The 27774-nt window shown below is 50.8% G+C and overlaps 11 protein-coding genes across 11 annotated transcripts; 4 read left to right on the top strand and 7 right to left on the bottom strand.

The window, feature by feature from the left end:
* Nucleotides 1-133: 133 nt before the first annotated feature.
* Nucleotides 134-1304, bottom strand: BCR38DRAFT_461801 (carbon-nitrogen hydrolase; the record flags this gene model as incomplete). Its single annotated transcript, XM_040862564.1, has 5 exons — nucleotides 134-417; nucleotides 488-838; nucleotides 992-1046; nucleotides 1086-1141; nucleotides 1277-1304. 5 exons carry the CDS (start codon nucleotides 1302-1304, stop codon nucleotides 134-136), a joined length of 774 nt encoding a protein of 257 aa, XP_040709998.1.
* An 809-nt stretch (nucleotides 1305-2113) lies between these two features.
* On the top strand, nucleotides 2114-2960 carry BCR38DRAFT_451609 (uncharacterized protein). Its single transcript, XM_040861473.1, has one exon. The coding sequence runs from the start codon at nucleotides 2330-2332 to the stop codon at nucleotides 2765-2767; it is 438 nt and encodes a 145-aa protein (XP_040709997.1). The 5' UTR covers nucleotides 2114-2329; the 3' UTR covers nucleotides 2768-2960.
* Nucleotides 2961-3055: 95 nt separating this feature from the next.
* BCR38DRAFT_490805 (threonine synthase) lies at nucleotides 3056-4804 on the bottom strand (the record flags this gene model as incomplete). Its single annotated transcript, XM_040864570.1, has 3 exons — nucleotides 3056-4239; nucleotides 4295-4667; nucleotides 4724-4804. The coding sequence occupies 3 exons, from the start codon at nucleotides 4802-4804 to the stop codon at nucleotides 3056-3058; spliced, it is 1638 nt and encodes a 545-aa protein (XP_040709996.1).
* Nucleotides 4805-5299: 495 nt separating this feature from the next.
* BCR38DRAFT_120871 (uncharacterized protein) lies at nucleotides 5300-6209 on the top strand. The gene is made up of 2 exons (XM_040853471.1): nucleotides 5300-5703; nucleotides 5759-6209. Exons 1-2 carry the CDS (start codon nucleotides 5520-5522, stop codon nucleotides 6025-6027), a joined length of 453 nt encoding a protein of 150 aa, XP_040709995.1. The 5' UTR covers nucleotides 5300-5519; the 3' UTR covers nucleotides 6028-6209.
* A 424-nt stretch (nucleotides 6210-6633) lies between these two features.
* BCR38DRAFT_490804 (uncharacterized protein) lies at nucleotides 6634-7950 on the bottom strand (the record flags this gene model as incomplete). Its single annotated transcript, XM_040864569.1, has 5 exons — nucleotides 6634-7039; nucleotides 7096-7191; nucleotides 7243-7360; nucleotides 7411-7753; nucleotides 7810-7950. 5 exons carry the CDS (start codon nucleotides 7948-7950, stop codon nucleotides 6634-6636), a joined length of 1104 nt encoding a protein of 367 aa, XP_040709994.1.
* Nucleotides 7951-9377: 1427 nt separating this feature from the next.
* BCR38DRAFT_528671 (putative Non-specific lipid-transfer protein) lies at nucleotides 9378-11197 on the bottom strand. The gene is made up of 2 exons (XM_040865434.1): nucleotides 10441-11197; nucleotides 9378-10389 (listed from the first exon to the last, which is right to left on the bottom strand). Exons 1-2 carry the CDS (start codon nucleotides 10929-10931, stop codon nucleotides 9507-9509), a joined length of 1374 nt encoding a protein of 457 aa, XP_040709993.1. The 5' UTR covers nucleotides 10932-11197; the 3' UTR covers nucleotides 9378-9506.
* A 2211-nt stretch (nucleotides 11198-13408) lies between these two features.
* On the bottom strand, nucleotides 13409-15558 carry BCR38DRAFT_461796 (uncharacterized protein; the record flags this gene model as incomplete). The annotated part of the gene is made up of 9 exons (XM_040862563.1): nucleotides 13409-13500; nucleotides 13638-13671; nucleotides 13721-13963; nucleotides 14102-14141; nucleotides 14309-14527; nucleotides 14685-14805; nucleotides 14861-15030; nucleotides 15062-15360; nucleotides 15421-15558. 9 exons carry the CDS (start codon nucleotides 15556-15558, stop codon nucleotides 13409-13411), a joined length of 1356 nt encoding a protein of 451 aa, XP_040709992.1.
* A 1133-nt stretch (nucleotides 15559-16691) lies between these two features.
* BCR38DRAFT_120815 (uncharacterized protein) lies at nucleotides 16692-17684 on the bottom strand. The gene is made up of 3 exons (XM_040853470.1): nucleotides 17149-17684; nucleotides 16954-17083; nucleotides 16692-16860 (listed from the first exon to the last, which is right to left on the bottom strand). Exons 1-3 carry the CDS (start codon nucleotides 17423-17425, stop codon nucleotides 16794-16796), a joined length of 474 nt encoding a protein of 157 aa, XP_040709991.1. The 5' UTR covers nucleotides 17426-17684; the 3' UTR covers nucleotides 16692-16793.
* Nucleotides 17685-18584: 900 nt separating this feature from the next.
* BCR38DRAFT_120679 (uncharacterized protein) lies at nucleotides 18585-21398 on the top strand. The gene is made up of 6 exons (XM_040853469.1): nucleotides 18585-18910; nucleotides 18977-19675; nucleotides 19735-20013; nucleotides 20067-20098; nucleotides 20165-20509; nucleotides 20591-21398. Exons 1-6 carry the CDS (start codon nucleotides 18764-18766, stop codon nucleotides 21204-21206), a joined length of 2118 nt encoding a protein of 705 aa, XP_040709990.1. The 5' UTR covers nucleotides 18585-18763; the 3' UTR covers nucleotides 21207-21398.
* A 1024-nt stretch (nucleotides 21399-22422) lies between these two features.
* On the bottom strand, nucleotides 22423-23709 carry BCR38DRAFT_461794 (acid phosphatase-like protein; the record flags this gene model as incomplete). Its single annotated transcript, XM_040862562.1, has 3 exons — nucleotides 22423-23155; nucleotides 23211-23533; nucleotides 23608-23709. The coding sequence occupies 3 exons, from the start codon at nucleotides 23707-23709 to the stop codon at nucleotides 22423-22425; spliced, it is 1158 nt and encodes a 385-aa protein (XP_040709989.1).
* A 797-nt stretch (nucleotides 23710-24506) lies between these two features.
* On the top strand, nucleotides 24507-27494 carry BCR38DRAFT_356187 (uncharacterized protein; the record flags this gene model as incomplete). The annotated part of the gene is made up of 5 exons (XM_040857006.1): nucleotides 24507-24677; nucleotides 25035-26183; nucleotides 26291-26467; nucleotides 26550-26898; nucleotides 26953-27494. 5 exons carry the CDS (start codon nucleotides 24507-24509, stop codon nucleotides 27492-27494), a joined length of 2388 nt encoding a protein of 795 aa, XP_040709988.1.
* Nucleotides 27495-27774: the final 280 nt, after the last annotated feature.

The following is a 27774-nucleotide window of genomic DNA, read 5'->3' as shown; positions in this document are numbered from 1 at the left end:
TACAGCCACCGAACACTCTATAATGAACCAATCACTCGCACAGACTCTCTCACATCCCATCTTCCCCCTTCTCCTTGCCACATCTTCCTTCGCCACATTCTTGATGGTCAGGTCCACAGACAGCCACATCAAATCAGGTCGACTGTATGACCTGTACAGTCAGCAACATCTTGGCCTCGAGGATCAAATCCACAGCCAAGTTCGCATACATAATGCCCTCGGTTGCGCAATTAAGAGGATTCGTAAGCCGCCTGCCATCAGGCCTGAAGACGGCAGACCCACCGCCCCCTGGGGTGGAGAAGATAGGGCTACCGGTCGTGCCCCTTGCATAGACACTTTTTTCATATATCATGGGCGCGCAGTGTAGGATGAAGACACAGGCCTCGACTACGTGCGCTCTAGAGATTGTCTCACATCCTGAGTGGTATGGTAGTTTGGTTTCTTAGCAAATGACATCTCTGATATCCTCAAAGGATAAAGAAACAACCTTCGACAGGCATGGACCACACTATGTCTCCCCCAGGATGAGGGTCTAGTCTGGACCAGGCAGCGACGTGGATCTCCTCCTGCGCAATCGTGTTGAATTTCAGCAGCGGTTCCGTGTGCTCCCCGCATGATAAAGCGACGATGCGGGCGAGGGGTAATTGAGCAACGCTGCTCAGACAGTGGCCCGAGGTGTCGCCGAAGACGGTACGCTCCATGTGCATGGGCTTCATCTTCCGTCTGTGGCACTTGATCTCGCCGTCGGCCCCAATCGTTACCTGCGCGGTATATAGCGAGTGGTTGTTGTCTTCAGCGAACACCAAGGATACGGCGATTGCATTGTTCTTGGCCAAGTCTTAACTGTCTCTGTTTCTGGGGATGCCAGAGACAGCGAGTTCTTCTTCCTGATCAGACGGGTTCGTCTTACGTATCATCTGCGCAAGTGATATACATAGTAAATTCCCTGCTGGCGATATTCGATTTCATCCAATCAACGAAGACGGCCTACCATATCCAATACGGGGAACACAACGCTCCGGAAAGACAACCAGTCCAGCCTTATTCTTTGTGGCCCCCTCAATCAGAATGCATATCTTCTAAACTGCTCCGGTGAGACCGGGCCAAGCAGGCTCTGCTTGTGTAACTGCAACTTGTACATCTTGGAAACAAACGGTATTAAGTTCTGGCGTGAAACTTGAGCAAGCCAAATAAATAAAACATATTGGGCTTCTCATAAGTATCAGCTAACGTAAGCCATGATGAATCGTCCTTATCCAACAACCTTAAGTATAACCTACTTTGCGCACATCTTCACCACGCATATCTCAAAGAAAGGAAATCTTCTCCTCCCAACTCATATCCTATCAACTTGACTTGGTGTTTCAGTATCAATGTCAATCAAGGCAGGCATGGATTTCCGGGCAGCACAAGAGTCGGCTTTCCTCCCTTCACGGTGATGCCAGAAGCAACGCAGGCTGGAGGCTGCACCAATGCAACACACCAAGGCGGCCACATAAACTACGGTGGTCCACAGGCTAAATCTCTGTCAAAACTACAATTTCCCAAACTATGTATCCCTCTAACTCCAAACCTCTCACCCTTATTGCTATGAAGCTCAACATTCGCCTATGCAATGGATATCCATTCGCCAGTACAGTGCCGGGCTATTCGGCAGTGTAATCTTTCAAACAGGGCTGCTGTCTTTTGCAAATCAATTCACTTTTCGCACAGGATGTATTTTTTGATGAAAGGGTTGAGAATTGTGGATTGGGGGTTTTGACAGAAATTTAGCTACGGGCCGCCGTACAAGACGACTTTTTTCAACAAATGCGACTGCGATATAGCCACATGCGCCCCTATGTTGTTATGGGATAGTCAGATCAACACAAGTGACTGTGGGGAAACCTGCAGTTGCATCTCTAATACGAGCTTGGCGCCTGCCGATCCCGTTCCTGTGCCAATCTGCCTGCTATAAATTACATACTGCATACTTGAGTAGTAGAGAACGTAAACAACCCCTGTTTAAGTGACGTTGCGGTTCAGGAGCGATGGAACGTGCCTATATTAGTATTGGCACGTTCTTGCCTGCTTTTGCGTCACAAGGGACGGTTGGATACGAGCTGGTTGGTAAGTTGTCTCGAAAGATGACGATGAGCAACGTAATAGTGGAGGTATGGAGTAGTATATAGAATACTGTCGTGCTGGTGCTAAAGCTCTGAGCGACTTGAGTTAGAGCGATTCAACCTATACACAGCTCGTATTCCCACCAGTATTGAGTTAACTCAGGTTCAACTACTACCATTTCGAACCCGTTCAAACATCGTCCACCATCTCCAAGCCAAACAAAATGAAGCCTACAACCCCCTTCTTCCTCCTCGCAGGCCTTACCTCCACCATCGCGACCCCCGTCTCCATGGCAGCAGCCGAAACCTGGACCCTAGTCAACCTCACCCGCACCTGCGACGAAGCAGACACCCAATGTGACTGGACCTTCAGCATCAACGCGTCTCCTCCTGACGACACAGCCGTACCCTGCGACTACACCGTAGTCGCCTCGGGCGATACACCCGCGAGCCAGGCTAACGGCGGGCCGACGACCTGCGGCGCGTACAATCTGACTTCGGGATGGAGCGGGCAGTTTGGGCCGGACGCCGGCTTCACGACACTGTCGGTTGTAGATTATGCGCGGAAGCTGATTGCGTATGCAGGCTATACGGATGCGCAGCTTGCGAAGGGGGTGACGGTGGAGCCTGATCAGAGTTACCCTGTTCAGAACTTACCGTAAATGGAAATGAGAAAAAGGGATGGAAGGGAAGCAGAGGGGTGGTCGCATCGTTGTAGCTTCAGATCTGACGTTATAAAGACCGATAAAGGGGGTAATATCCTGACACAAACACGATATATCGTATCAACAAAACCCAATAATATTCAGGTGATACGAGACGACAAGAGTCCAGCGTCACTAAAATTTACTGATGATTGTAGTCTCAGAAAGTTGCCGTGATATTAAGCCGAGATCTAACACCGGTGTTTGTTTTTTTGCAGCCCGCCAAATCTATTTTGATGCCCACCTTTAGTTACCGTCCTCTGTCCTTAGCTCCTCCTCTACTTGCTTCTTCACGAGCTCACGCACGGCCTTCCAGTCGTTTTCAACAGTCGCAACCCTCTTCTCCTTAGTTTCAAGACCATGGAACTCAGGAGGTAGCACCTTCTCCTCAAAATTGAAGCCAGACTCATCCTTCAACGCCAACTCAACGGCACCTGCAAACTTGGCTGGATGCGCCGTCGACAGCGAGATGTGCGGAACCTGGCCTGCCCGCTCGATGGATCGCAACGAAGCAGCGACGCCAATAGCAGTATGGGGATCCAACACATAGTCGATCTTGTTGAAATACTGCTTGATGGTCTCCACAGTCTGCGAGTCGCTCACCCGCTCGCTTTCGAAATCGCGCTTCGCCGTCTCGTGCACTTCTTTAGGAACTGGCCCAAAGCCACTACTGCTCTTCAATTGCTTAAGCCACGCAGTAACTTCCTGGCCTGCTTGCTTCTTGTTCCACTCCTCATCCATCTTGGCTCCCTGTGCATATTCATATGCGAGGAACCACAGCAAGCGCTCGAAATTACTCGATACTAAAATGTCCATGGCTGGGCTGAGAGTCTCTTTGACACCCTCTTCGTGAGCTTTCACGCCGTCTTGAGGCAATCCACCTTCCGCTTCAGGGCCAGTAGCAGGCTTCTTCTCATACTTGCCCGTCTTCCAGAACCGATCCAGGATATCGTTCTCGTTTGTTGCCACGACGAGTTTCTCGATGGGCAGACCCATTCGCAGGGCAAAGTACCCTGCCAAGACATCGCCAAAGTTTCCGGTCGGGACCACGAAACGGACTTTGTCGCCCAGCTTGAAGTCTGAAGATGCTTTGCTGAGAGAGAAGTAAGAGTGGAAGTAGTAGACAATCTGAGCAAGAATCCTAGCCCAGTTGATAGAGTTAACCGCGCCGAGCTTGAGCGTCGAGTTGATGTCGGGATCCGCGAACAGGGCCTTGACGATATCCTGGCAGTCATCAAAAGTACCCGTAACTGCCAAGTTGTGGACGTTCTTGTCCAAAACTGTAGTCATTTGTGCTTCTTGAATGGGACTGACTCGGCCCTTTGGGTGTGTAATGAAGACAGAGACATCCTTCTTGCCCCGCAGGCCGTAGATGGCTGCTGATCCTGTGTCGCCACTGGTAGCCCCAACGACTGTGAGATGATGCCTATCTACAATATTGTAAGTCCACCGGGTCCATTTGAATCCTCAAAATTTTCTGCTCACCTCGCCCCGTCTTGCCAACATTCCTCCTCACCAAAAAGTACTCAAATAAGTTGCCCAAGAATTGGAGGGCCACATCCTTGAAGGCAAAGGTCGGGCCGTGGAAGAGTTCAAGCAGGTACAGTTGGTCGTGCAAATGCTTCAATGGGGTGGTTTCAGGGGCGCGGAAAGTCGAATAGCTGCGGTCGATGATACCCTTCAGGTCGTCGCGTGGGATCTCGGACGGCGAAATGTAGAGCGAAAGCACCTCGAGGGCAAGATCGGGAAACGACAGGTCCTTCCAACTTTGCCAATTACTGGCGTCAGGTATCGCTTCGGGAATATAGAGTCCTCCGTCAGATGCCAGACCCTTCAAGACTACATCTTCAAACGACAACTTTGCGTACGATCAGCGACTTTGTCTGGGTACCTTTATGGTGGGGTTGCTCCTACATCGTAATCGTCTCCCCTGGTGCTCAGATACCGCTGAGGTGACCCATTTGTGCTTTCTCCATTCGGGACGCCGTTCGACATTGTGACTAGGAATTTCCTTGTTTCAATTGGGCAGGTTTGACAGGTACTCGCGTGGAAACGAATGGCTATAGTTATTCAATCGACGAACTGGCGAGGGGCATTTGAAATGAGAGTCACCGATTGCGCTGTTCACACGAAAATTGGCCAGCCCGAACTCGGACACCCCGCACTAAGCCCTTTGCAGTAAGACATGAAGCCACCCACGCTTGCCGGTGCTATCAACACCATGCCTGCCCATCAATGATCTCGGGAGTCAAGCGGATGTAGAACTTAGAAGGTGATTTATTACATTTTTCGAGTTCGTGATGCTGGTATTTTGACTTTGTAGTAAAAGTAAAGTCTTTCACACGGTATCCAAGAGCCAAGCTCTGACTATGACTTGGAATTCAAGCAAATGGGGAGCCACATCTGCGCTTTAGGTCGCACAGCCACATCGTCAGGTGCAAAACAATTACTATGTAAGACCATTGTCGCACCAACTTCAGCTAAGTAGAGGAGACATCTATGTTTATCTCTACCTTGTTGAGCGTCGATTTGGCCCCAGCTGTTTGAGCGAGCGTCAACGCTTGTCAAATCAATTGCTTTAATCTTCTCTCACTTTGGTCGCCTACTGGAACAAGAGTGGTCCATTGCTGCGGCCGTGCCAGAGACGGCTTCGGGCGATCCGCTTGCTTCCTTTGCCTGTTTCAACGAACTGCCGCCGAAAATTCGGTACATGGTCTGGGAGTGGGCACTTCCAGGGGATGTCCCTGAAGTCTACATGCTTAAGCCATACCTTGTTCGACCAAATGTTGCACTTCCCACGGTGAACACCGGATTCTCTGCAACGGGTCATGTGTGTCGTGAAGCTCGGGAAATCGCGCTTAAACGAACTCAGATGTGTGGTTCGCAAGAAGCTGGTATGAATGTCCCGTGTCAAGACTTCAGGCCCGAGCATGAATTTAAGCAGTTAAGAGGCTATAACTCAATTGGAGCTTGATATCCTGTACATCGGCGCCTTGGACTTCTTCACTGTCTTTTCCCGCCCCGAGTTCTTCTACGGCGACCTGGTCCAGAAGCTCCAGCACATCGCCGTCGACATCGTGCTTATTTCAAACCACAATCAGATCCCAAACACGTTCAGGTTCCTTCATAGCTTGAAGACCCTGACCGTCCTCTTCAGTGAAGCCCGCGGTTTCGACACAGCCGGCGAAGAGTTGCACTTATCTCATCCGATACGCTGATGCCAGTTGCGGCCGTTCACCAAAAAGGAGCTAATACAAACCAAAGTTGGTAACACAGACCCGAGCATCTCTTCTTTCATGCTGGTATTGAATTTTAGTCATCTGCTGCATTCAAGCATGCAAGACCGTACCAAGGAACTCTTACCTAGTTGGGGCGAAGGTCAAATAGGGGTTTGGGACTACCACAAACAAGAGTCGAAGTTGCGGATTGATGCACAAGCCTTCGTCGAGTTTCGACGACTGCCCTCTGATCCCAGTTGGATTGAGCAAGGTGGGCGAAATACGAGGCAAGTTGTATGATATAATGCGAAAACTACTAGAAGATGTCTTGCAAAATTCTGCAGACTGGGGGTCACGGCAACAACTCATCAACTAATGGGAACAAAGACGATCGCTCGCCATATAATCAGAGACTTTATTACTATCCTTGAGTTCCCAACCGATCAAAACCCTTAATCATGCCTTCAATCCCACCGACTTCTACTACTACGATATGTCTCGTTCAAATTAACGCCGATTCGCACAAGGGTATCATCGACATATCCATCTATCATGCAACACGTTCCCGATTCTGACTGCGCCAACCAAAACAATCCCAAACGCTTCCTAACGGTAGTAACTGTCCCACTTTTGGTCACCACTCGGTCGTCCATCCATCGATCCATCCGTGCCGCGCTTAAGCTCGACTGCCTGCTCTTCCGTCACCTGGACACTCACCGTCTTAATAATACCTAATGGCCAAGACTCGGTGTCATATCCCACAATCGACTGTCCGTCGAAGCTCCCACGTTCTGGTCCTTCGACCACGAAACTCGAGCCTGTGCTTTGTCGCTTCAATGACCTGATTGATCTCGACGCCGTAGATTTAGACCGTGGTAGAATCGATATGGTGTCGGAGTTGGTTCGCCCGATCTCTGCCTGATTGAAGGCTTCGCTAATTGGACCAACGTTGGAGAATAATGACGCAGTCGGAAGGATATTGGCGGCGAGGATTCCCAGGTTCTGCTCTAGTCTGCAATAGCGCACATTAGAATCCAATAAGAGACAAAGCCATTGCACAGTACGTACACTTTTAAAATCGTACAGCTGAGTTGATACACATATCTGCTACTAGAACTGGTGAGAGATATGTTATATATCCTCGCGACGGCAAGCACCCCGATACTGAAAACAGTCAGTTCACGCTTGCTTGTCTGGTATCAGGGAGCAACGAACACAATACCCGTCGACGAGAGCACATAAAACGGATAACGCAGGTTCCGTCGAATGCCAAGATCTTGGATGATCATGATTGGGAAGAGTGTGATGAAGAATTCGGAGAAAACATCGAAACCTATCCATGGTCAGTACTCGCTTCCGGTTTGGATCCTGGGGAATTCGTACCACCCTGCACATAGCCAATGTTCTGCTGCACGGAGATGCTCCAGCATTCTCCGTTAGCAGAGGAGTTCCAAAGCTTCTCCAGCGGTCGACATTGCAACAGTATGGCCAGGCTATAGACCAGATTCACCACAAGCAGAAGCAGAATTTGAATCCCCAGCACAGCCCTCCACGCCTTAATTTTAGACACATGGCGCAAGAAAAAGAGGCAGATCGACACTTTGCTCAGTGTGGAGCCCATGCTGAGCCATGGCTGCGCCAGGTAGTTGAATTGTGTGGCTGTCTGCGTGTAGTCCTGGTTGAGGCACTCGACGATGGTGAAGAAGGACCCGACCATTCCCAACAACTACACCAGCGTGTGTTAATCTCTTACAAAGACACATGACAAGCGTGAATACTTACCATGGCCAGGCCTATGAAGTAATCATCCCAGACGATAGCCCGCCCGTCTCTCATTTTCACCCAACACCGGAGGCCGCATGTCGCCAGCGCAATTATCGTCGAGGTTACGGAGACCGCCAGTAGCGTCGAGCCTTGGGACATCTTAGTCCTATTCTATGCCAGCCCCAGGCCAGACAGATGCAATGGGAGCGACTATCTTCGACACGAGGACATTGAAACCGTCGTCTTACGCCTGAAGTTGACTGGTATCAAAAGTTTGTTCCACGGCTTTTGGTGGTGGTATGATCGTATGTCAGCGAATTTGACAAGAGAACTTTGAAGAGAGACGAGACCCCGGTCGACACGACGCTGCATCCGACGAACTCCCAATGATATACAATATGCTGAAGAAACCGAACGCTTCATTGTCCAAGACTTGACTAGGAGGATGACTCTGGCTCCGCCGGGACCCTAGTAGGTAACATGGGTTCAAAGCGAGACGAGTGCAGGCAGGGGCCTGATATGCAATAAGGTCCTCGCTCGCATAATAGGGAGGGAAATATGTCATCAGTCGCATTCGCTCCTCGGTCCAATCCGTAAATGAGGATGCACATCATGCTGGCTGATGCTGGCTAGAGGGCAATCCACCACGGCAGATCACGCCATGAATAAAGCGTTGGAAGGATCCCAAACACTGCCAACCAGAGAATCATATCTAGTCAGCACCGAACTCTGATCTCCGTTGAGGGGCTAGGGACCCAGTAGCCCCAACGAACTCCGGCGCTCCGTTGCAGTGGCACCATTGCCTCAAGGATTCATGCGCGAATATGGAAGATCTCTGGAAGGGAAGATGAGCATACCATAGTACATGAGTTGGAGCCTTGTCCGCACAGCAGAACGAGAGCGTTACTGCCGCGATGGAGTTTTCTTCGACGGGCCACAGCAAGTGGATAGGCATGTTTGACATGGACAGAGAGACCCAGTCACTGAGTTAATACCATGGCTATTATTCAGAAGACACAGTTCGAGCTGTCTCTCGTAAATTGGCCGTGTATCATAAACAGTTCAACTCAATCCACTAAATTCCCTAACCCCATCCCTCTCACCACGATGCAACGAACGACAACCATAAGACCGGACGAGCAGCCTCCACATAGCCAAAATTCGAGACGAGGGAGGCACAGTTTCCGGGACGAACTAGCCTCGCAGGTGCCACTGGGCGGCTGTGGCCCATTCTTAAGCATAAATATGCAGGGATCTGGCAGGCCTGGGTGCGTGTTTGAAGGATGACAAGCGTTTGATCGACGGATGGTGAGCGGGGGCCCGTAGAAGCATTCGTGGAAGCTGCGCACGGACGGTAGGCTACCTAACCAAAAATCCCACGGCTTGTTGACAATGAGTAGTTCATACTGCTTGAAGCCTCCCTCGCCTTTCCTTTCAGGGTATTGTCAACAGTCTGCCATGAACGCCTCGTGGCGTCACATGTTATTGTAGGGATCGTCTTATCCCGTATGCCTGTCGGTTACAGTTTAAAAGTTAAGACTTGAACCAAGTTTGGGTCTCTGGAGGCTCAATGCTTTACGTCTGCCCAGCTTAAACCAACGTCATCTGAACACACACAGGTCATAATATCATGGACAAGACTTCTCGTACACGTCGCATCGCATATTAATACATGACAAAAATAAGTACAATTTAGCCAGCGTCATCCAATCTGTTCAAAACCTCGCCTCGACCTTGTTCTCCGTGTCCTGCAACGCCCAAGCACTCGACTTGGACTTGCTCCTTACCGCTGCAACTTGCGCGGCCGTAAACCCCTTGGCCTCGACGGCCGGGTTGTATCCCAGATTGGTGATCTTAGCCACGGTGGCCGAGTCGACCTTGGGCGCCTCGCTCTTGTCGGGCCTGCTGTACACCGTCACGACGACGGCCCCTCCCAGCCCCAAGTTGTGCTGCAGCGCATACTTGGTGTGCGGCACGTCTCTGTTATTAGCCCAACCACGCAAGTGCCAAACTATCTCCGCACACTGGGCAATACCCGTCGCGCCGAGGGGGTGGCCCTTGGAAATGAGACCACCTGATGGGTTGATCACCATCTTGCCACCATAGGTGATGTCGCCGTTCCGGACCATCTCGTGGGCCTTGCCCTTCCCCGACAGGCCCATTGCGTCGATTGTGATCATCTCGTTCGCCGAAAAACAGTCATGCAGCTCGCAGACCTGGATATCGCTCGGCTTGACGCCCGCCTCGGCCATGGCGGTCTCAGCAGCGTACTTGGTCATCTCGTAGCCCATCAGGTCGATGGCGCTGCGGGAGAACAGGCTCGGCGCGTCGGTAGCGAAGCACTGGCCGGCGATGAGGACGGCCCGATCCTTGAGGTGCGGTCTAGCGTCGAGGAAGTCCTGCGAGACGAGGACGGCTGCCGCACCACCATCCGACGTCGGGCAGCACTGGAGCTTGGTCAGGGGTTCGTAGATCATGGGCGCCTGGAGGACCTGCTCGAGCGTGTAGACGTCCTGGAATTGCGAGTAGGGGTTTTTGATAGAGTGCGCGTGGTTGATGCGGCCGATTTCTGCGAAGTCCTCGATCTTGGCACCATATCTGGATAGTGGTCAGAAGGTAATGTTCCTATGAAAATTGGGTAGTCCCTACTTCTCCATGTACTCCCTCCCGGCATTCCCAAACATCTGAGCAGCACCCGGAGCATTGGTAAATCCTCGCGTCTCAGCCATCATAGAAATTGTCGTGCCCGTCGGCTTCTCCCTATCATTGAAGAAACTCTGCAGACTGCCGGGCATCATCTTCTCGAAGCCCACAACCAGGATACAGTCAGCGCCGCCATACGAGATGGTGTTCCTGGCCATAGCCAGACCGGTCGCGCCGGTCGAGCAGTTGTTGTTCACATTGACAATGGGTATCTGCGTCATGCCGAACTGGTAGAAGACCCTCTGTCCGCAGGTGGAGTCGCCATAGCAATAGCAGGCGATGCCCTGCTCGACGTCGTCGTAGTTGACCTGGGCGTCGAGCATAGCCTTGACGCCCGCTTCAAAGCCCAGCTCCGTGTAGTCGACCTTGCCGCGCGGTTTAATGAACTTGGTCATGCCCACGCCCAGGACGTAGACGGGTTGTCTTGGTTTAACCATGATGGGCTGATTTCTACCACCACTTGAATAGTTTCAGAACAGACTGGAGTGGCTCTCAAAGAAGGCCAATTCGACAGACAGCTTGACGGTTTCTGTATGAAGGCAGTGTCCGATGCCAAATGGATTTAACTTTGGATGATCAAGCAGGAGGAGAACAACTAGTTATGTCTTCCTCATACTTGTCAGGTTCCATAGACGACCCATAGCCGTACAAGTGCACCTCTGTGGCACTGTTATCGCCGTTTCTACGACAGAGTTCATTGCGGGGGAGCCGAAGCCAAAACGGTTGGGCCGAGGCAAGTCCCGAATGAGTTAACCTTTCGATAGCCCGTGCAGGGTGCACGGTTCTCCTGGCGGGGTTCGGCGAGGCAAGGGCCGTGCCGAGGCCATGTGTCCCGGATTGGACGCATTCTCACATTGTCAGTCGACCACCATTGAGATCACAACCACACTAACTTGCTTCTGAACGATTTGACCAACTTCCGCACTAACCAAGGCGTGGCTGCGCGATTTTCTCGGTCAAGCATGGGGAGTTTGTCATCCTGGGTACTTGATTATGGGACAGTATTGAAAAACGTTCGCAAAGCTTCATGTCGTTAGCGATTTCTTCGAAAACTCATAGGTTCAGCTGAGGGGTCTAGTAGTATAGCCCTTGGGATCATTAGGTAACTAGTCAAGTTCGTTGGATTTTATCACTTTAAATATGAGAGGCCCCATGTTTGATTTAACTGTTTCATTTGTTCCAGCGGGATCCGTAGCATCACCAACTCCTGTGAGAAGTTCGGGGAAACACTCTTTGCCTGTGCCTTAGTGACAGCCACGCTCTAAGAGATCCTAATAAACTCGACTGTGTCTTTTCACTCGAGCAGCCAAGAACGCTACGCGCTTATCAAATCAATCACTAGCAACTCACCACGAAGAAACAGACTGGACCCAGGACCTGCTTACAGGCAATGTGCCGAGTCTCGACCTCGGGGGGGAAACGACTGCACGATATTGACATCATCAGACGTTAATACGCTGCCTTACCGTCTGGCATTTCTCAACTTTAGAAACATGCAGATAGGTTCTGCTGGCAAAGACTAGGGTGCTGTATAGATGTACCAGCATCTGGGGTAGCAGTCTTCCATTTAGACCACGTTATCCCTCTGAGATCATTGACACAGCCATCCACGAGATTGATTGATTGATTGAAATTTAACGTCTCATCACGTGAGACGTGCCGGGCGCAGTGCCGGCATGGTCAATGCTAGTCGAATCTATGTTACAGGGGACTGTCTTCATCTAACATTCCTGTTCAGTGCGATGGGCAGATCTCAATAGCCATCCACGGGTTAAGTCCAAAGTAACCTCAAGTTGTGGAATTGGTGGCCTAGGGTCACGTGGGATACGGGCAAGATACTTAAGTGCCTTTGTGCGGCTTGGATCCCCCCCACCTGTACTTCCCTTCTTCACCTTCGTATGTAGCCGGAATGCCAGTAACAGTGCGATCCCACACAAGTAGCATAAATCAAAACTCATGACAATGTCTATTACTTTTGTCTTTGAACTCTTCTCTATTATGGAGACACCAATATCGGCGTATCAGCCACGCCGACTAACCCATAATTTGAGAAACTCCCCACAGCATCACTGTCTTTGTCTGTAGCGCTTCCTTCCCAATTCCCAGACAACAGCATATTATCGCCTCAAAAATCCACCTCAATCTAACATCACCGCTACCATCACCGCCACCATGTCCAGTTCTATCTCCCTCCAGCGTTATCGCGTCCACACTGCAGCACAGCCTGCAGCATCGTCGCCACCAGAATCATTCATAGACACAGGGGGGAGGGGCTAGCTTCGTGTTATTGCGTGCATGATGCAACAGTTCTCGAAGAATTAGTCCTGCAGATAGAAGTCCAAGTCATATACGAAGAGACACAGTCAATTTTATGCCTCTGCCGCCCCATTATTGACTGAGGAGCTGTCTACCGAGCTGAGTTTTGTTGACAATGGGTAGGGGGCCGGGTTCGTGCCGCCTCAGCTTAGCTAGGGCTAGTATCGCTTGGTTCGTACACAATGCCTACAAGGTGGACTTGTATGTCGGGAGGAGTTCAGGTATCGTGAATTAGAACATTTGGGTTTGTTCTGGTTGGGCAGATGTGGAGAACTTAATTTCGATTTCGAGATAGGTATATATGGCTTCGTTTCATTAAGGAGTCGCCGGATGCCGGGGTACAGGAATTTCGTCTAGTAACTTTTAGTGGCTAGTCTACCATTCCTGAAAAGCACACGAACGAAAGTCTGATTGGCTAATTTGAGCCTAGGTTTCAGACCGCTGCAGTACGTCTATAGCGATCCTCTGTAAAGGCATTTTTCCGAAAGAAGTGAGATCGTTGTGGCTTGCAGGCTTTGGTCGCGGTCGAACTTGTGTGAATCAACCATAGGACGGGAAAAAGCCATGCACTTGCTTGGAACTGTGATCGAGAGGAAACCTAACAAAAATCACTTTCTTGATCGGGGGATCCGATTGTACGTATGGTTACATGCCGATCGATATTCGGTATGTATGCACGAATAGAAGGAGCTATCACCTTCCATAATCAGCATAAATTTCTTCTGGGTTGCGTAGACATTCCCAAAGGGGATCCCGGAGTTGCGTGCATCTTGACATAACAATTGCTTGACAATTAAGAGGAGCAACGAATTTCGAGTAAAACTTACCAAGTGACCAGTTCGAGAGTTTGCGCACACTAGCCTTTGATTTGTCAGTTATTGGACAATGATAACGTCCGCAGAGAACATACTTCAGCTGCTTCAGTGAATTGCCTGTGCCCTGTGATTTCGTTGACCACAAGCGCTTCTTCGCGGGTCCCAGCCCAGGCGCACCTCATAGAACTAGATGATTCTGCGAGCCATTGTAGATTATCTTGCATTGCCGGGTTCTGTATAACGAAGTCGCGCAAGTACGGCCAGGCGACACATTCGACGACCTCAACATGAGGGATGACTAGTTGAAGCTCTGTGGGGCGCAACCAATCAGGTATCGCCTAAGCACAAATTAGAAGGAGTGTTCCATGTTGAATACAGGGGTGATGCCAACTTCTTCGAACCAACAAGGGTGAGGAGATTATCTCAGATGGGTAGGAGAGAAACCGTACAAATAATCAACGCCCCTAGGCACTTACAGCATATGTCTGTGGTTGAGGGTTGACCATCCATCTCATACTTCATATATACCGAGGTCAGTGATGGTGATAATATAGACATTACACCCGTGTAAGTTCTAAGTCATATCTTAGGAACAAAACAGATGTCGACAGGTTTGAAAGCCGGGTTTTGCTCCTACCGCAGACAGGCGAAATCCCGAAGGTTAATGAATCTAGGGGACTTACACGTGCCACGCTGCCCACATGGCAGCCATGGAGGTAAACGAGTTATCTTCGTGTCGGGAACTGTAGACAAACCGAGCTGCCCACTTCGATATCATGGAACACCTCTCGAACTCGTCTTGATCGAACAAAGCCGCCACGGTGGGGAATGTGCCCGTAATCTCCTCGGGAATCGCTCCTGCGCTGATCATAGCACGGCCTTGTTGTAAAGTCTCTGAAAATCTGCGATACTCGAAATTAATTCCCATGATCTATAGAAGAACCGAAATCCTCAGTTGAAACCACCAGAACAAGGGGCGACGAGCAGAGCGTCAGTGGGTGGGAGGATCACCACTGAAAAACACCCGAAAAGACACGCCCACAGCAAGGATCGACTCACGAAGTCGTAACGCTTGCAGCACCTCGGCAATCGTTGGCAGTCATCATATTCCACCTCTGCGCGAACAAGCTGTTAAACTGGTCTTGTTGTGTAGGGGTGGGACAATGGTTCGCCGTGATGCCTGAGCACAATTAGCCGATAACGTAAAGGACTTTCGAGACGAGACATAGCATTACTGCTGGAGAAAAGTAGATTTCCCAGAGACGTCGTTGATGTGTGCGGAGAAGGCGTCAGGCTTCCTGTGGAAAGTTGGTTGTTGTTGGTCTCATGGGCGTTGAGCCATTCGGTTCGGTCAAATAGGGGGTCGAGAAAAACGTTGGTGTATTGCGGGGCTAACCTCAAGAGCCTGTGCAGTAGATGAGTCAATGTTGCAAGACGAGCTGGCAAAGACGACTAGCCTTTGCGCGCTGGTTTCCGGGGTTCCGGATGAAATGTGCGAGACGATGGTTTCGAAGGGCTCCCCTACTCTAACATAAGCTAGAATTCCAGCGGCTTGCTCGTCGGTACCGTTCTGCAGGGCTTCGAAAATAGCCTCCAAGTCCTGGAGCCTGTCTTGCTGTCGATTTAGCTGCTCGCTGATTCGCTGTAACCTCGCTGCAAGCCGTCCATTTTCCTCATACTGGCAAACGTTTCCAGACAATCGGCAGCGACTACAAGAAGGTCGGCCCCCATCGCACTAAGAGGGTGTGAGTCTACTGTATATTCGACATGGTTTCCTCGTAAAGCAATACCGCACCTTGGCCTTTTTGAATCGGCAACTTATACAGGCATTCTTTGTCAGATTCTTCCGTGGAGGCAAGCTCGTCAGGCTGGAAGGGGGGATTGGATCTTTCGGGGGAGCTGGCGCAATGCTCTGGAGCTTCTGATTGTCCATGGCTCGGGACTACAGAGAATATGCCATACGTCCCGCAGAACAAGCGTCTCCTGCCAGTCTTGTACGAAGAACACTTTCACTCGAACCCGCGCGACTTTGCGTACGAAGTAACGTCGGGGCTTGAGATATGTAACGCAGTGTATGTACCGTCGGCGTCGGCAGGGTCCTGCTGAGAGGTTCGACCCCACGCTTCGACTTTCGACAACAGGCGGCTATTTGATGGAGCTGTGCGTCTGTTGGCCCAATCATTGGCACATGTGTTGCACGCAGAGCAGAAGCAGGCCCTGTTGACAATTTCTGCTTGTGGTGGGTGTATTGTTCAGAGCCGCCTCCTAGCCCCAACGATCCACCCCCACTGAATCCCACAAAAACCCCTATCATCTAGCCCTATTCGGCCATTGAGATGAAGTTTGTGTCCCACTGTGGATTGTACAGTCCAGGGAGTATTGACAGTCCTTGAGGCATTCACAGAAGTAAAGCCCCAGAACAAAGGCACCTGGAAACATGTATGGGACACCTAATGGAAGATCTCGACTGCTCAATAAGAGAGAAATGAAAAAGGACACAGCCTGGGAACTGAATGGACTCACAGAATGGCTACGGGTTAACGGCGCTACTGCGGTTTAAGAGTCGCACCAATCATAGACCGAGGAGCTACGTCCGAAGGGTTTTTGCCAATCAGCTCTCGAGGATGAGGGGAGCCGCAAATACCGAAGAATGAGGACACCTGCTGCGACTTCCAAGGTTTACATCATCCTCACTTCGATCTCTACTTCGATCTCTCCTTCTGCTATGGTCAAATGTTGCGTATTTCAGACTCGTTTGGGGACTCATAACACTGGCAAACGACGCTTGGACCCGGCTCCCCTACCGGACAACCTTCTGAATAGCGATCGAAAAGCCGGTACTTCGTTTAATCACTCGAAGGCTCTCAGGTCCGACAATCAACTTCCATTGAGGCCATTCGATGCCAAGTCCCAAGGTAATCTCGAGTCGCCACGAGTCAAAAGAGGTTCTTTACAGATGCGATAGCCTCGCCAGTGCCAACAGCGTTCGCCGCTGATTAGGATATTGACATAGCCATCGACAGAAAATTCTGGCCTGTGGGCAAGCCCGCGCAACAGGTCATTCCAGATGCTAAGGCACCATCTTCATATGAATTCGTGACCTGTCTTACGGTAGGCGATGACAATCAGCAGCTTTCGCATCCTAAGAAACTGCCTGGGCTGTCTTTTTCAGCTTTTCATCCAAATACCGGCAGTGTGAACGTTCCATCCTCTGAGCAGCCTCGAATTCCTGGCCCTGGAACTTGTCAGCATGAAGATGATACTGACGTCGATGATGGCGGCGACAGCAATAGTGACGGCCGTCACGGTTCGTGAGGTGGCAACTTACGCGCACAGCCGTATGGCTCTGACCTTTCCCAGCGATTGGCGTGGGGGTCCATTCCCCTCGACCACGTCAATAATTGCATCATCATCGCTAATTATGCGCACCGGGCAACTAGTTCCAAGCTGGCCTTGGCCTCGTTCGACGTGGTGCATATCAGCCACACGAAAGACAAAATCGAGAAAGGATTTGAAATAATACCGCGATAATGTTTCTTGCTGGCACGGGAACAACGCTGCGGCCACCCTGAACAGAATAGTACGCCAGTTGCAATGACAATGACAGACGCCCTCGAGAAAACTCGACGCACGGGAATAGCCTTTCTCTTCCACGAAACATACACATGCATATTGTGACACTCAACCGCTCCTCCACGATAGTGTCCCCAAATATTTTGGTCGATCAGAGCTAGGAGAAGGCCCAGTTCCAGAACAGCCGAGTGGAGGCTAGCAAAAGTTGCTGGAGGAAACGAACACATACAACACTCGAGGCTCGGTTGGTTGCATTTGCGGTCATTCGTCTTCTAACCCTCCGGGTTCGGGTTCAAAATTCGATGAAGCCATGCCAACTGGAAGGCGCCTTCTGCTTTTTCGGCCATGGCTGATAACTCGAGCAGCTCCAAAATGGCGGCACTAAGAATGCCAGGCTCGCAGGCAGCGAGTAACTCAATGCTCGACAAGCACATTTGTTTGTCCATGACTGATGTTCCAACGGCAAGTGCTGGCCCTGAAAAGTCATGCACTAAAGCCCACTTGGCATTGCCTCTCATGAGACTCAATCCCGCTCGAGGATAGACAGTGAGGCTGGGTTTGGTCCCTGGTACTGCCGCAAAGGGACTAAGCCTGTTTATCCAGCATGCTTCTATGAAAGTGCCATCACCCAAGTGCTGTCTATGAAAGCGCCAACAAAGTGCAAAATGGCACAATGGCATCTTGATGGCTGCCAGTACTTCTGCGTCGTGTTGAGGTCCGAGCGGGAGCCTTATCCGGTTCCTTCCTAGTTGCACTCTCGCCCAATGGCACGGTGGAATAGGCTGAGACAGCCTTGCCCTGAACTCGACCGACTCTGGCTTTTTGAGCGTGTTGGAACATCGGGAAACGGGATTGAAGCAATTCTGACTACAGGCCAAGTTACACAGAAGGGAGGGTGGGAGAAAGAAAATCGAACAATTCTTGGCACCTGTTCATGTTCAACTCTGTCGAAGACCATGATATGGCTTTTGATCCGATGCGACGAGGTTGGTCGATTGGAACTAGGAAGTCGCGATTCCGGTTTGCCACGACACCGGCTCCAGATGAGGTGAACCAACACCTTTACGAGAGTTATACTTCGTGGGACACACTCTGACGGGAATGGCGGGTTTGGCCTTGAATTTGGACGCATTCGACGGGACCATGGGAAACAGTTGTACCAGGAGATTCCAAGATGGAGAGGATGGAGGAAGAGCACCTAAAACTCATTGGATTTACCTCGACGCACTTCATGCGAGCGAACCGATCGCAAAAGGGTACGTGAAGTCGGCCTGGAGGTGACTCTCGCCTCTGCCCTCTGGCAACGATTGAGCTTTGATATTTCACAGCAGGACCAAGCCACAGAATAACTAACACACCGCCACAGGACACTAGCCTCACTTCACACATTTGCATTGTGGTTGCCGCGCTCCAAGCTTTGAACTCCAAGCTTTGAGCTCCCTCATTGTGAATTGTTCGAAAATTGTGTACATGCCTATGTGGCTAAGCTTGGGCGCCAAAACTCGATTAGTCGTGGCATCACTATTAGTTGTGTAGACGCTCTACTTGAAGTTCCCCAAATTCATATGTCCCATCCGCTTCGACAACTACTGCCAATGGGTCGAGGCAAACGCCAAATCCCTGAGTCCGAACATGAATTACCTGCAAACCCTGTTCCAAAGAGAACGTCAGCCAAAGCTGCCTGCGAGGCCTGCAGACGCCGTAAATCCAAGGTTCATTGTTCAGAAATTCTCTTTCGTCGCGACCATCGATGTGTCTTTGACACTGACCGAGTGCAGTGTAACGCGGAGCGCCCTAAATGCTCTTCTTGCATTGAGCGACTGACTCAATGCGAGTACAAGACGCTCCCAACAGAGACGCATCTTACGGCCCAAAAGCGCCGCCTGTCGGATCTTGAGGCTAAATGCAGAGCCTATGAGAACTTGTATTCCATTCTCAGGACTAGCCCTCCGGACGAAGCTAGCCTGGTTTTGCGAAGAGTCAGATCTGGAGTCGATGTCGAAACCGTCCTCCAGTCGATTCAAGAAGGTGATTTGCTGCTCCAGCTGGTTTTACGCCCCGAATGGCGTTACCGATATGACTTTCCCTATCTGAAAGAGATGCCCAGCTTCTTAGGGCTGTGGCCAAATCCCTATCTACGCTCGACTTTGCACGACAGAGCTCTAATTTCACCATCACAACATCGAATGCTGACGGAACAACTAATCACCAGCGAAGACGAGATGAACAGGATGTACCTGGTTCCCTATCACGCGGTTAGTATGACAGACTTTAGGCTCGGTTCGGTCGACGTCGCCAAGTGGACCACAGTATCCTCTGACAATGCCTTGCTGCGTGCGCTCGTGGAGATCTACTTTGTTTTCGAATTTCCATTCCACCCTTTCTTTCACAAGGAGCTCTTCTTAGATGATCTTCTCAATGACCGACATCGATTTTGTTCTCCGCTTCTCGTGAATGCTGTTCTCGCGGCGGCATGGGTATGATCCTCACAAACCCTCGCACGCCGAAGCTACCTGCGGGGCTGACCTTTTCCAAGCATGGTTATAGTGGCATCAAGACCCGGGCCGACTATTGGCATCCAGAGAACCAGGGCTATCGCTTCCTCTCCGAGGCGAAACGGCTACTAGATTTAGAACAGGGTCTTGGAAAGATTACCACGGTTCAGGCAGCCGCCATAATCAACCTTACCTGCAACATCAATGGTGTTGATGAGCTAAGCTGGTCATACCTTTACAAATCTATAGAAATGGCCCAGAGGCTCCAACTATTCACTGTTTCACCCGAGTCGAGCCGGGAATGGCAGGTTGCAGCCAATGTGAATCTTGTACCTCTGTATACTCCTATGATGGTGTAGCTGACGGGAGACAGACTACAGCTTGGTGTTTATTCAACTGGCAAGCGTAAGCACATCCAATTCGGCCCGTTAACTATATATAACATGTTGAATGCTGATTAGTGAGGATTAGCTTTGCATGTTTTCACAATTTCCGGAGCCCCCTTTTATCAGAGCCCCCGAACCATCCGTTACCCACCTACGGCGAGGCAGAAGCATGCTATGGCGAGATTTGGGTCAGTTACCCTGCCAGCAAGGCACCTATCGGTATTTGCAATGGGGAGGTTTTCGTTGCCGTTTGTATTTTCCGTGTCATACTCAATGATATGGCAAAGTCTTTCAAACACTCCAGCGATGCGGATCGCGTACCGCTAGACGATGCGTATAGTGCTCGGGGAAGATTGAGAGTGTGGTATGCAAATCTCCCGGAGCCTCTACGGCCCGATAGAATTGTCCTGCCGAATCACTTGAAGGTCCAGTGAGTTCATTTTTCGGCTTTTTAGGGCCCCGGAAGAGCAGTGGTAGAGTCATCAGAGGGTTCAAAACTGATGGGAGACAGTATGCACTATCATGTCCTCTTAATTTCCTTATTCGAACAATTTCAACATGTCGAGGTACCAGACAGGACCGACAGCCCGGCCAGCATCGTCGCTGAAGCAAAGGCATGCTTCGAGACATTGATACGATTGTACTATCTTCGTCATGGATTCGAGTCGTATGACGTTACTTTACTACAGTTCCTTCCCATGCTCGCATCGAGCTCGCTCCATGGTGTGACGGAAGCGAACGTCAGCTCTGATGTCAAAGAAGCCATACGCTCAACCATCCTGCTCTGCGCCAAGGGCCTTCGGGAGCAAGGGAAGAATTACTATATCTGCGAGGCGATATTTCGTCTCTTCCGGAATTCGCTAAGCCAACAAGATGCGCAACTTCTCATGCGGGAAGTCTCGGGGATAGAACAGGAGGATAGCAGGATGGTCACGATGATTTCGGAAATCCGGTCGCAGTGGCCTATTGGGGTCTTTAGCAAGACGAAGAAGAATGCCGATAATACGGTAGGGCATTTCTTGAATTGGTGGGAACGGATGATGCAGGATAAGCCACGACAGGCTAGCAAGACGCCGGACGTGGCTCAGCAAGACGTAGTTGAGCAGTGGACGAGGTACGAGCGATAGTCTAATGCAGGAGTCATCGACCATGGCCGGGGAAAGGGGTTAGACTGGGAGAAGGTATCTGCATTGATATAGAATTCCTATGGATATCGTGGGCCTACACGTTGGACACTAAGTACTATAGTCTCCTTAAGCATGTGCCTAGGAACTGGGTTTCATATACAGTAGACTGTTGATAGACATGATCTGATGGACATTGTTATTGATCCATGAACAAACGTGGATGTGCTGTGGATTCCTTCAGTGCTGATAAAACCTGCCGTTCTGCCGCTGTAAGAATACCCGGCAAGCATTGGGCATTATAAATAATAAAACCCAAGTGGCATAAATGGTATTTATACCCCTCTACTGCATTGTACTATCGGGCCATTCTATGATAGGGAACCTGCTTGCGCCAAATTCTTTTTTTTTTCTCTTTTTGGTTTGCTTGCCAGTGTAAATCGTCTACAGTAGACTAGGCTGGGCTATTCCTAACACTTAAGCAGTTGCTGTACCTATCCGATGCCGTTCCTGGCAGTCGCTGTTTGGAAGTCACTAACTGCAAATTAGTGCCCATATGAAACGGCCTCGAGTGGCATGAAGGGTTCGTTCACAAGTGGGTTGTTTCTGTTGAGTTTCGCTCTGCCTCGGCAATTCATTATGTCACGGGCAAAACAAAAGGTCTCGAAACCAGTAGCACAAAACCTACCGCGGAGAACGAAAAGGGCGAGTTGCTAAATTCTATGACGCAAGAGCTGATAGGCATCGTTCAGGACTCGGAAGGACATAGCCGGTTCACATGAGCTGGGTGTAGTGCAATCTTTCCCCTGCCAGTGCAATGTGCGATATACTTGCACAGGTCATATTGGATTTGATCATCTATAAAGGCAACGTCACAAACTTTACATAATACGTCCATATTAACCCGCCACGAGCCTGCTCCATCAAGCATCACGAATTGGACAGAACTACTGACAGCATTATCCCACTCGATTGCATTATTTCCTCTATGGGGATATCCATGTCAAGATCCAACCGCCGTAGTGGTAGTTGATGCCCCAGGAGCTTCCTATAGACCACCAGCGGAAGTATCGGGTGTGTTGACGCTCGCTCCGCCGTGAGGCTCTGGCAGCATGTGTGAATCATCAAGGGCTGTTGAAACAGCATGTCATTTTTGCTTCTAAATACAAAACCTACGGAATTTGGCGTTGTTTGAGGCGCCTCGATGCTCCTGCCTGTTTTAAGCATCATCGCCCCCTTGCGGATAATATATGGGGTAGTGCTTATCGCCGTCAAACAGCTGACCGTTGCCAGTCCCGTCATACGGAGTTTTCTCGCTACTATGCGATTGCCACATATATCGAATGGCATCCAGTATTGGCAAACCCCCAGCGCCGATCAGCTTGATATTCGGCGCGGACAGCGGCACATGCATTGTGGACTGATTGTTCAGAAACCCCTTGTAGGAGATGGAGTTGTTGACGTTCGCCACGTCTTTAGGATCCTTGTTCCTGTACCCCGTAACGTCGGCGACAAGCTTGTAAACGTTGGCCCCGACATCGAATCTACCCAAATTGGGCAGCTCCCAATTATTCTGCAGAGTGGACAATGTGGAATAGTGACTGTAGAAGGTGTCATCTTCCGATCCCTCCTTATTCTTTGGGACACCATTGCCGAGCAGCAGGGATACGATTTGATTCGGCTTCTTGTAGTCGTCAGCTTCGTCGTAGGTTAGCTGTATCACGGTACGCTCCGCAAAGGCTGAATCAGAAAGCAGGGGCAGCAGGAATTCACGCGCCCATTTTGTCGCATAGTCCAGGGTCGTGTTGTGGCCATCGTTGAGCATGTCTGGGGACATGGCCACAAATTGCGGTACGGTACCGGCAGCCAGATCGCGCTTGAAGTCTTCGAAAGACAGGAGTCTCGCCAGTCGGGTGCCGTTCATGTTGATGCTGTCGTAGGATACAAAGTGGCTGTTGCTGCTGTCAGGTTCTATTCAACTCGAAGCGCAAAACCGGGAATACCAACTTATGTTTTCTGACATAGTCCCAATTGCCCTCAGCTGTTCCTTTGCTGATGTTTACGCTTCCACTCGCCATGTAGCCCGGGCCTGGGTTGCCTTCGAAGTAACCAGCCCAGCTGATATCTCTGGTATCGAGCAAGTCCACCAAGGTCGAAACATTGGAGGGTATGCGCACGACTTCATCATGGTTGAGACCGAAGTAGTCGCCCCCCACTGCTGCGACGTAGTTCGGTTGCGAGGGGTGGGTGGCAGCGTAGAACCTCGTGTGAAGGATTCCGTAACGCTTGAGATCCACGAAATCGGGGTCAGCGATGACCTTGGCAAAATCCTGTGCCAGAAAATGGTTAATTGTGGTTCCAACACGTTGGAAGGAAGTGAGCGGCAAAGACAAACGATACTTGCCTGGTTCTCGAGCCAGATAGTGATGAACCTGTCGAACGCACGCCCAGGGACTATGGCAGCATGTGCCAGGCTCAGGTAGCCCAGCACCAGCAACGGGTACATAAATAGGGACAACATGCTCTTGTCCTCGATCGCATTCCTATATAGCTGTCGAATGAAGCATTGCGCTTGACAACTGCTGTTCTGGTGACCGTGGTGAGGCGTACAGCAAGATAGTTTCGAGCGGCTCGTCACCACCCGACGTGGTCTCTTGTCTACGATCGTGCGGCGTTTCGAATGTATGGCGCTTTGGGAACAGGGGTCCATCAATCCCCTTGCCTATCATCGCGTGTAGATGACGAGAGGCCTTTAAGCGCCATACCCGAAGGGAGTTAGTCTGGCAGTTGAGCTAACTGGGGAAATCATCTCAAGTCGATTCTAGCCTCAGATGTGGAGTACAGCCTAAACAGCCGCAAATTTACACCACGCAACTTGCCTGCAATTGCCATGCGAATTCCAGAACCGGCTCCTCGAAGGCCTTCTGCTCTTCATTTTAAATGACATCTTCCTCTTCAACAGTAGAAATGGTAGCGGCCCAGCCCAGCAAAATTTACAGTATGCTGCACCAGTCCCTGTTGCCCCAAATTATCTACGTAGCTCTGTCTTCGTGTAACTCATTAGAGATAGTCCGCGTCAAATCCGCTCCTTGCTGAATCATAAATCCGAGCTCGACGGAATCCGAGCGGAAATCCGAGCTGACTGCACTGCACTCATCGCGCGCGCTCCGGCTTCTTGGGCTACCTGATTTTTTCGATAAAAATTGCTTATCAGATTCTCCTATTTTTGTGTCCTTCCCCTCTGACGCAAAAAGCCCTTCGCCTTTCCTAACATCCGAGGGCCGTACTCCGAGGCGAGCAAACATGGCCGAAGCTGGCAGCACCCATTCAGACGATGAGTCTCACGACGGAAGCCATGCCCCGGCCCGCAAGCGTCAACGCGTTAGACTATCCTGTCTCGAATGCCGTCGGCGGAAGCTGTCATGCTCCAGAGAGCTGCCTTGCGATCGTTGTATCAAATCCGGCACACCTGAGGTAAATTATTGTATTTGCTTTCTCTACAGAGGCTATTGATGTAGGCTTCTTGTGTAACACAAGTTGTCTTGTAACCCCTGTCAACCTTTCAACATTCCCTATATGCTTGTCGACACCGAACCAATAAACACACTGTATGGGTATGGGATAAGCCTCTGTGTAGATGGTTCTTTACCTTGGAGGTGCACTAGTTCCCGAGGGCGGCTCCAGTAGGAGTGCATTGCCAGATAAACTGTCCGAGTCCACTTATACCATTTAATGTTACTATTATGCCATGTTGTTCCTGTTGTTCAAGAGTTACTTACCATTCTACCGTCTCGTATACCTCACTTACTGTGCACTAATCATGTCTCACAGAGGTGCAACTATGAGTCCAGGCCTGGTTCCACATCTGAATCAATCGGGGAGAGGACATCCCACATATTCCCGGCTTCAGTCCACCCGTCACAGACCGATATCCGCCGGACAGCAGTGGCCCTTTCAAGGGAGCTTCCACGTCGGGATATCGACACAGCCAGAGACCACGAACGGATTCGCAAACTGGAACTCGAAGTGGCCCATCTGAGAGGAGCTTTGGCCAAGCAAACGTCCCTCGACGGAAGCACCGTCATCGGCGCCTCGCCGTCCACACTCAGAGATGCCGCAAAAGAGACCCCCCCGGAACCCCTGGATGTCCAAGGGCCACCTTTCCTCCAGCCAGGTCGAGGAGATGGCCTGGAATTCAAGTTCATCCGGGGCAACAACTTCAAGACGAGATACTTTGGTCCTCATAATGCATGGTCTTCATTCAGAGAACTCACAGGCTTAACCCCTTTTATGAAAGACACGGCCGAGGAGTGGCTCCGGCCGTTGAACATCGCCAAGAAGGATCGAAAGAAGCGGAAACATGATCGAGAGATGCAGTTCCTGGAACCGGACCCCGAACTCGAGGCTTTGCTGCCCTCGAAAGTCGAAACAGACGCCCTGGTGGCCGTTTACTTGGACCAGTTCGAACAACTGCATCGCATCATCCACATACCGACGTTCAAGAAGCAGTACGAGAAGTTCTGGGACCTTTCGCAACCGAGGTGTGCCGCCATCACCGCCTTCATTCTCGCCATGATCGCCGTGTCGAGCTGCCTCGACATGCAAGCCTCGTCCAAGTTCGTGGGGCTCAAGTCCCGCTCGTACCAGACGGCGGAGAAATGGATCAAAGCTAGCGACGCTTGGCTTGAGCGACAGAGCCAGAAGCACCGTCGACTCCTTCATTACCAGCTCACATGCATGCTGTATCTCGCCAAGAGGGTTAATGTCGTCAAGAAGAAAAGGTACTGGACCTCGGCGGGTGCAATGATTAGGGATGCCATCATTGTTGGACTTCATCAGGACCCTGAGGCGGTTTCTTCCAGCATCACACCGTACAATCGGGAAATGCGGCGGCGACTCTGGGCCACTATGATTGAGTTTGATGTCCAGGCGTCCTTTGACCAGGGGGTTCCGACACTGCTGAGCCAAATCTACAATGAGGTGAGTACAAAGCAGAATTACCCTAATGCCATCGGAGTTGGCGATGACGCCCCAACCTAGTCTCATCTCCCTCGCCGGGATATTCGTCCTAATCTGACCGCGTATAGACCAAAACGCCGCGAAACATTGACGATGATGGATTCGATGAAGACTCTGAGGACCTACCACCATCGAAGCCATCTACAGAGTATACCTTCTCGTCGTATCAGCACATCGCCCGGCGAAGTCTCCAGCTACGGCTCGAGCTCAACCAGCTGCTAACTGGACCAGTCGTAAACCTCGATGTAAGTAACCACCCAAAACACAAGCTTGAGACGCCTGGTCACCCCGTGGTCTTCCCCAGCCTCTAACTATATTCTATTACAGTGGGAGCAGGTAACTCATTATGCCGACATGATAACACAGGAGATTGACGCTCTACCTGCTTGGGATCTCGGATCCGAGAAAGGATCCCATAAACCTCTGATGGCTTTGACTCTTCTCCATGTCCAACTGAAGCAGTATCTCCTTTCACTCCACCAGCCCTATCTTAAGCTCCGCCAGTACAACTCCAAGTATCAAATCGCCGAGTTCATCTACTTCAACGCAGCTCGCGACATGGTGCTCATGCACGATAAACTGTTCCAGATGGGCATCCGTGCTCTTTACTTTCTGCGAGAGGACACGATGAACGCCGCCATCAACCTCTGCAACGTGTCGCTACATCAACCCAGAGGTATGCAGCCCTTTCTCAGAATGTTTGGTTCAATACTAACAGCAAAAAATACAGGGTCAACCAGCTTGATCGGATCCTACGCGGGCGACACGCTCAAGATGATCGAGAAGTGCATCGCGATCAAAGAAGACCGCATCCTCCGATGCGGGAACAACGACCCCTGGGGCTACTCGTCTATGTGTGCCGCCTTCGGCCTCCTAGAGACCCACCTCGGCGTCAAGAACTCGGAAGCAGCCAGAGCCTCCGCAGCCGAGCGCTTCATTGGCCTGCATTACAAGCTGCTCGCCTACCAAATCCCGCCCTACCCCAGTACTGAACCGCAGCCTGAAGCCAACACACCCCAGGTGGGCGTGGCGCAGGACCCTATTAATAGACCGAAATCCGTCACGCCTTTCCCGCTGGATGCGAATACTGCCATGCAGCTCGGTAACACGCCGTTCCAGAGAGAAGGGCTGCCACTGTCGATGCCGTGGCTACTTCCGTCGACGGATCCGAGTCAGATGATGACGCCGAACCCGGATATGAACCTTGAGGGGCTGGGGATGGATCTAAACGAACTTTGGGGTGGCGGTTGGGACGGAGGAGAATTTTATTAGATGGCTTGACCGTTCAGCATGCTTGGAGATGGAGTTTGTCCTGTCGATGGTTCTTGTACTTTATTGTACCTTTGTACGACGCGGACACTGCCTTGACACGGCAAAGCCCAGGTTCTCTGTGCATTTGGCTGATAAAATAAAAACTCACTCACTTCGGAAAGGAAAGGGGTTCATGGGTTGGTATGCATTTGTTTTGGGGGGCTGTTGCTCGTTTAGTACGTACTTATACCACTTAGCCTCCTCAATCCTCTTGCCGTACTTCGGTCCAAATGGCGCCATC

Source organism: Pseudomassariella vexata, assembly GCF_002105095.1.
Source record: "Pseudomassariella vexata strain CBS 129021 chromosome Unknown BCR38scaffold_24, whole genome shotgun sequence".
Taxonomy (NCBI): domain Eukaryota; kingdom Fungi; phylum Ascomycota; class Sordariomycetes; order Amphisphaeriales; family Pseudomassariaceae; genus Pseudomassariella; species Pseudomassariella vexata.
Note: the sequence above shows the minus strand (reverse complement) of the source record. Positions and strands in the feature narration are given on the sequence as shown.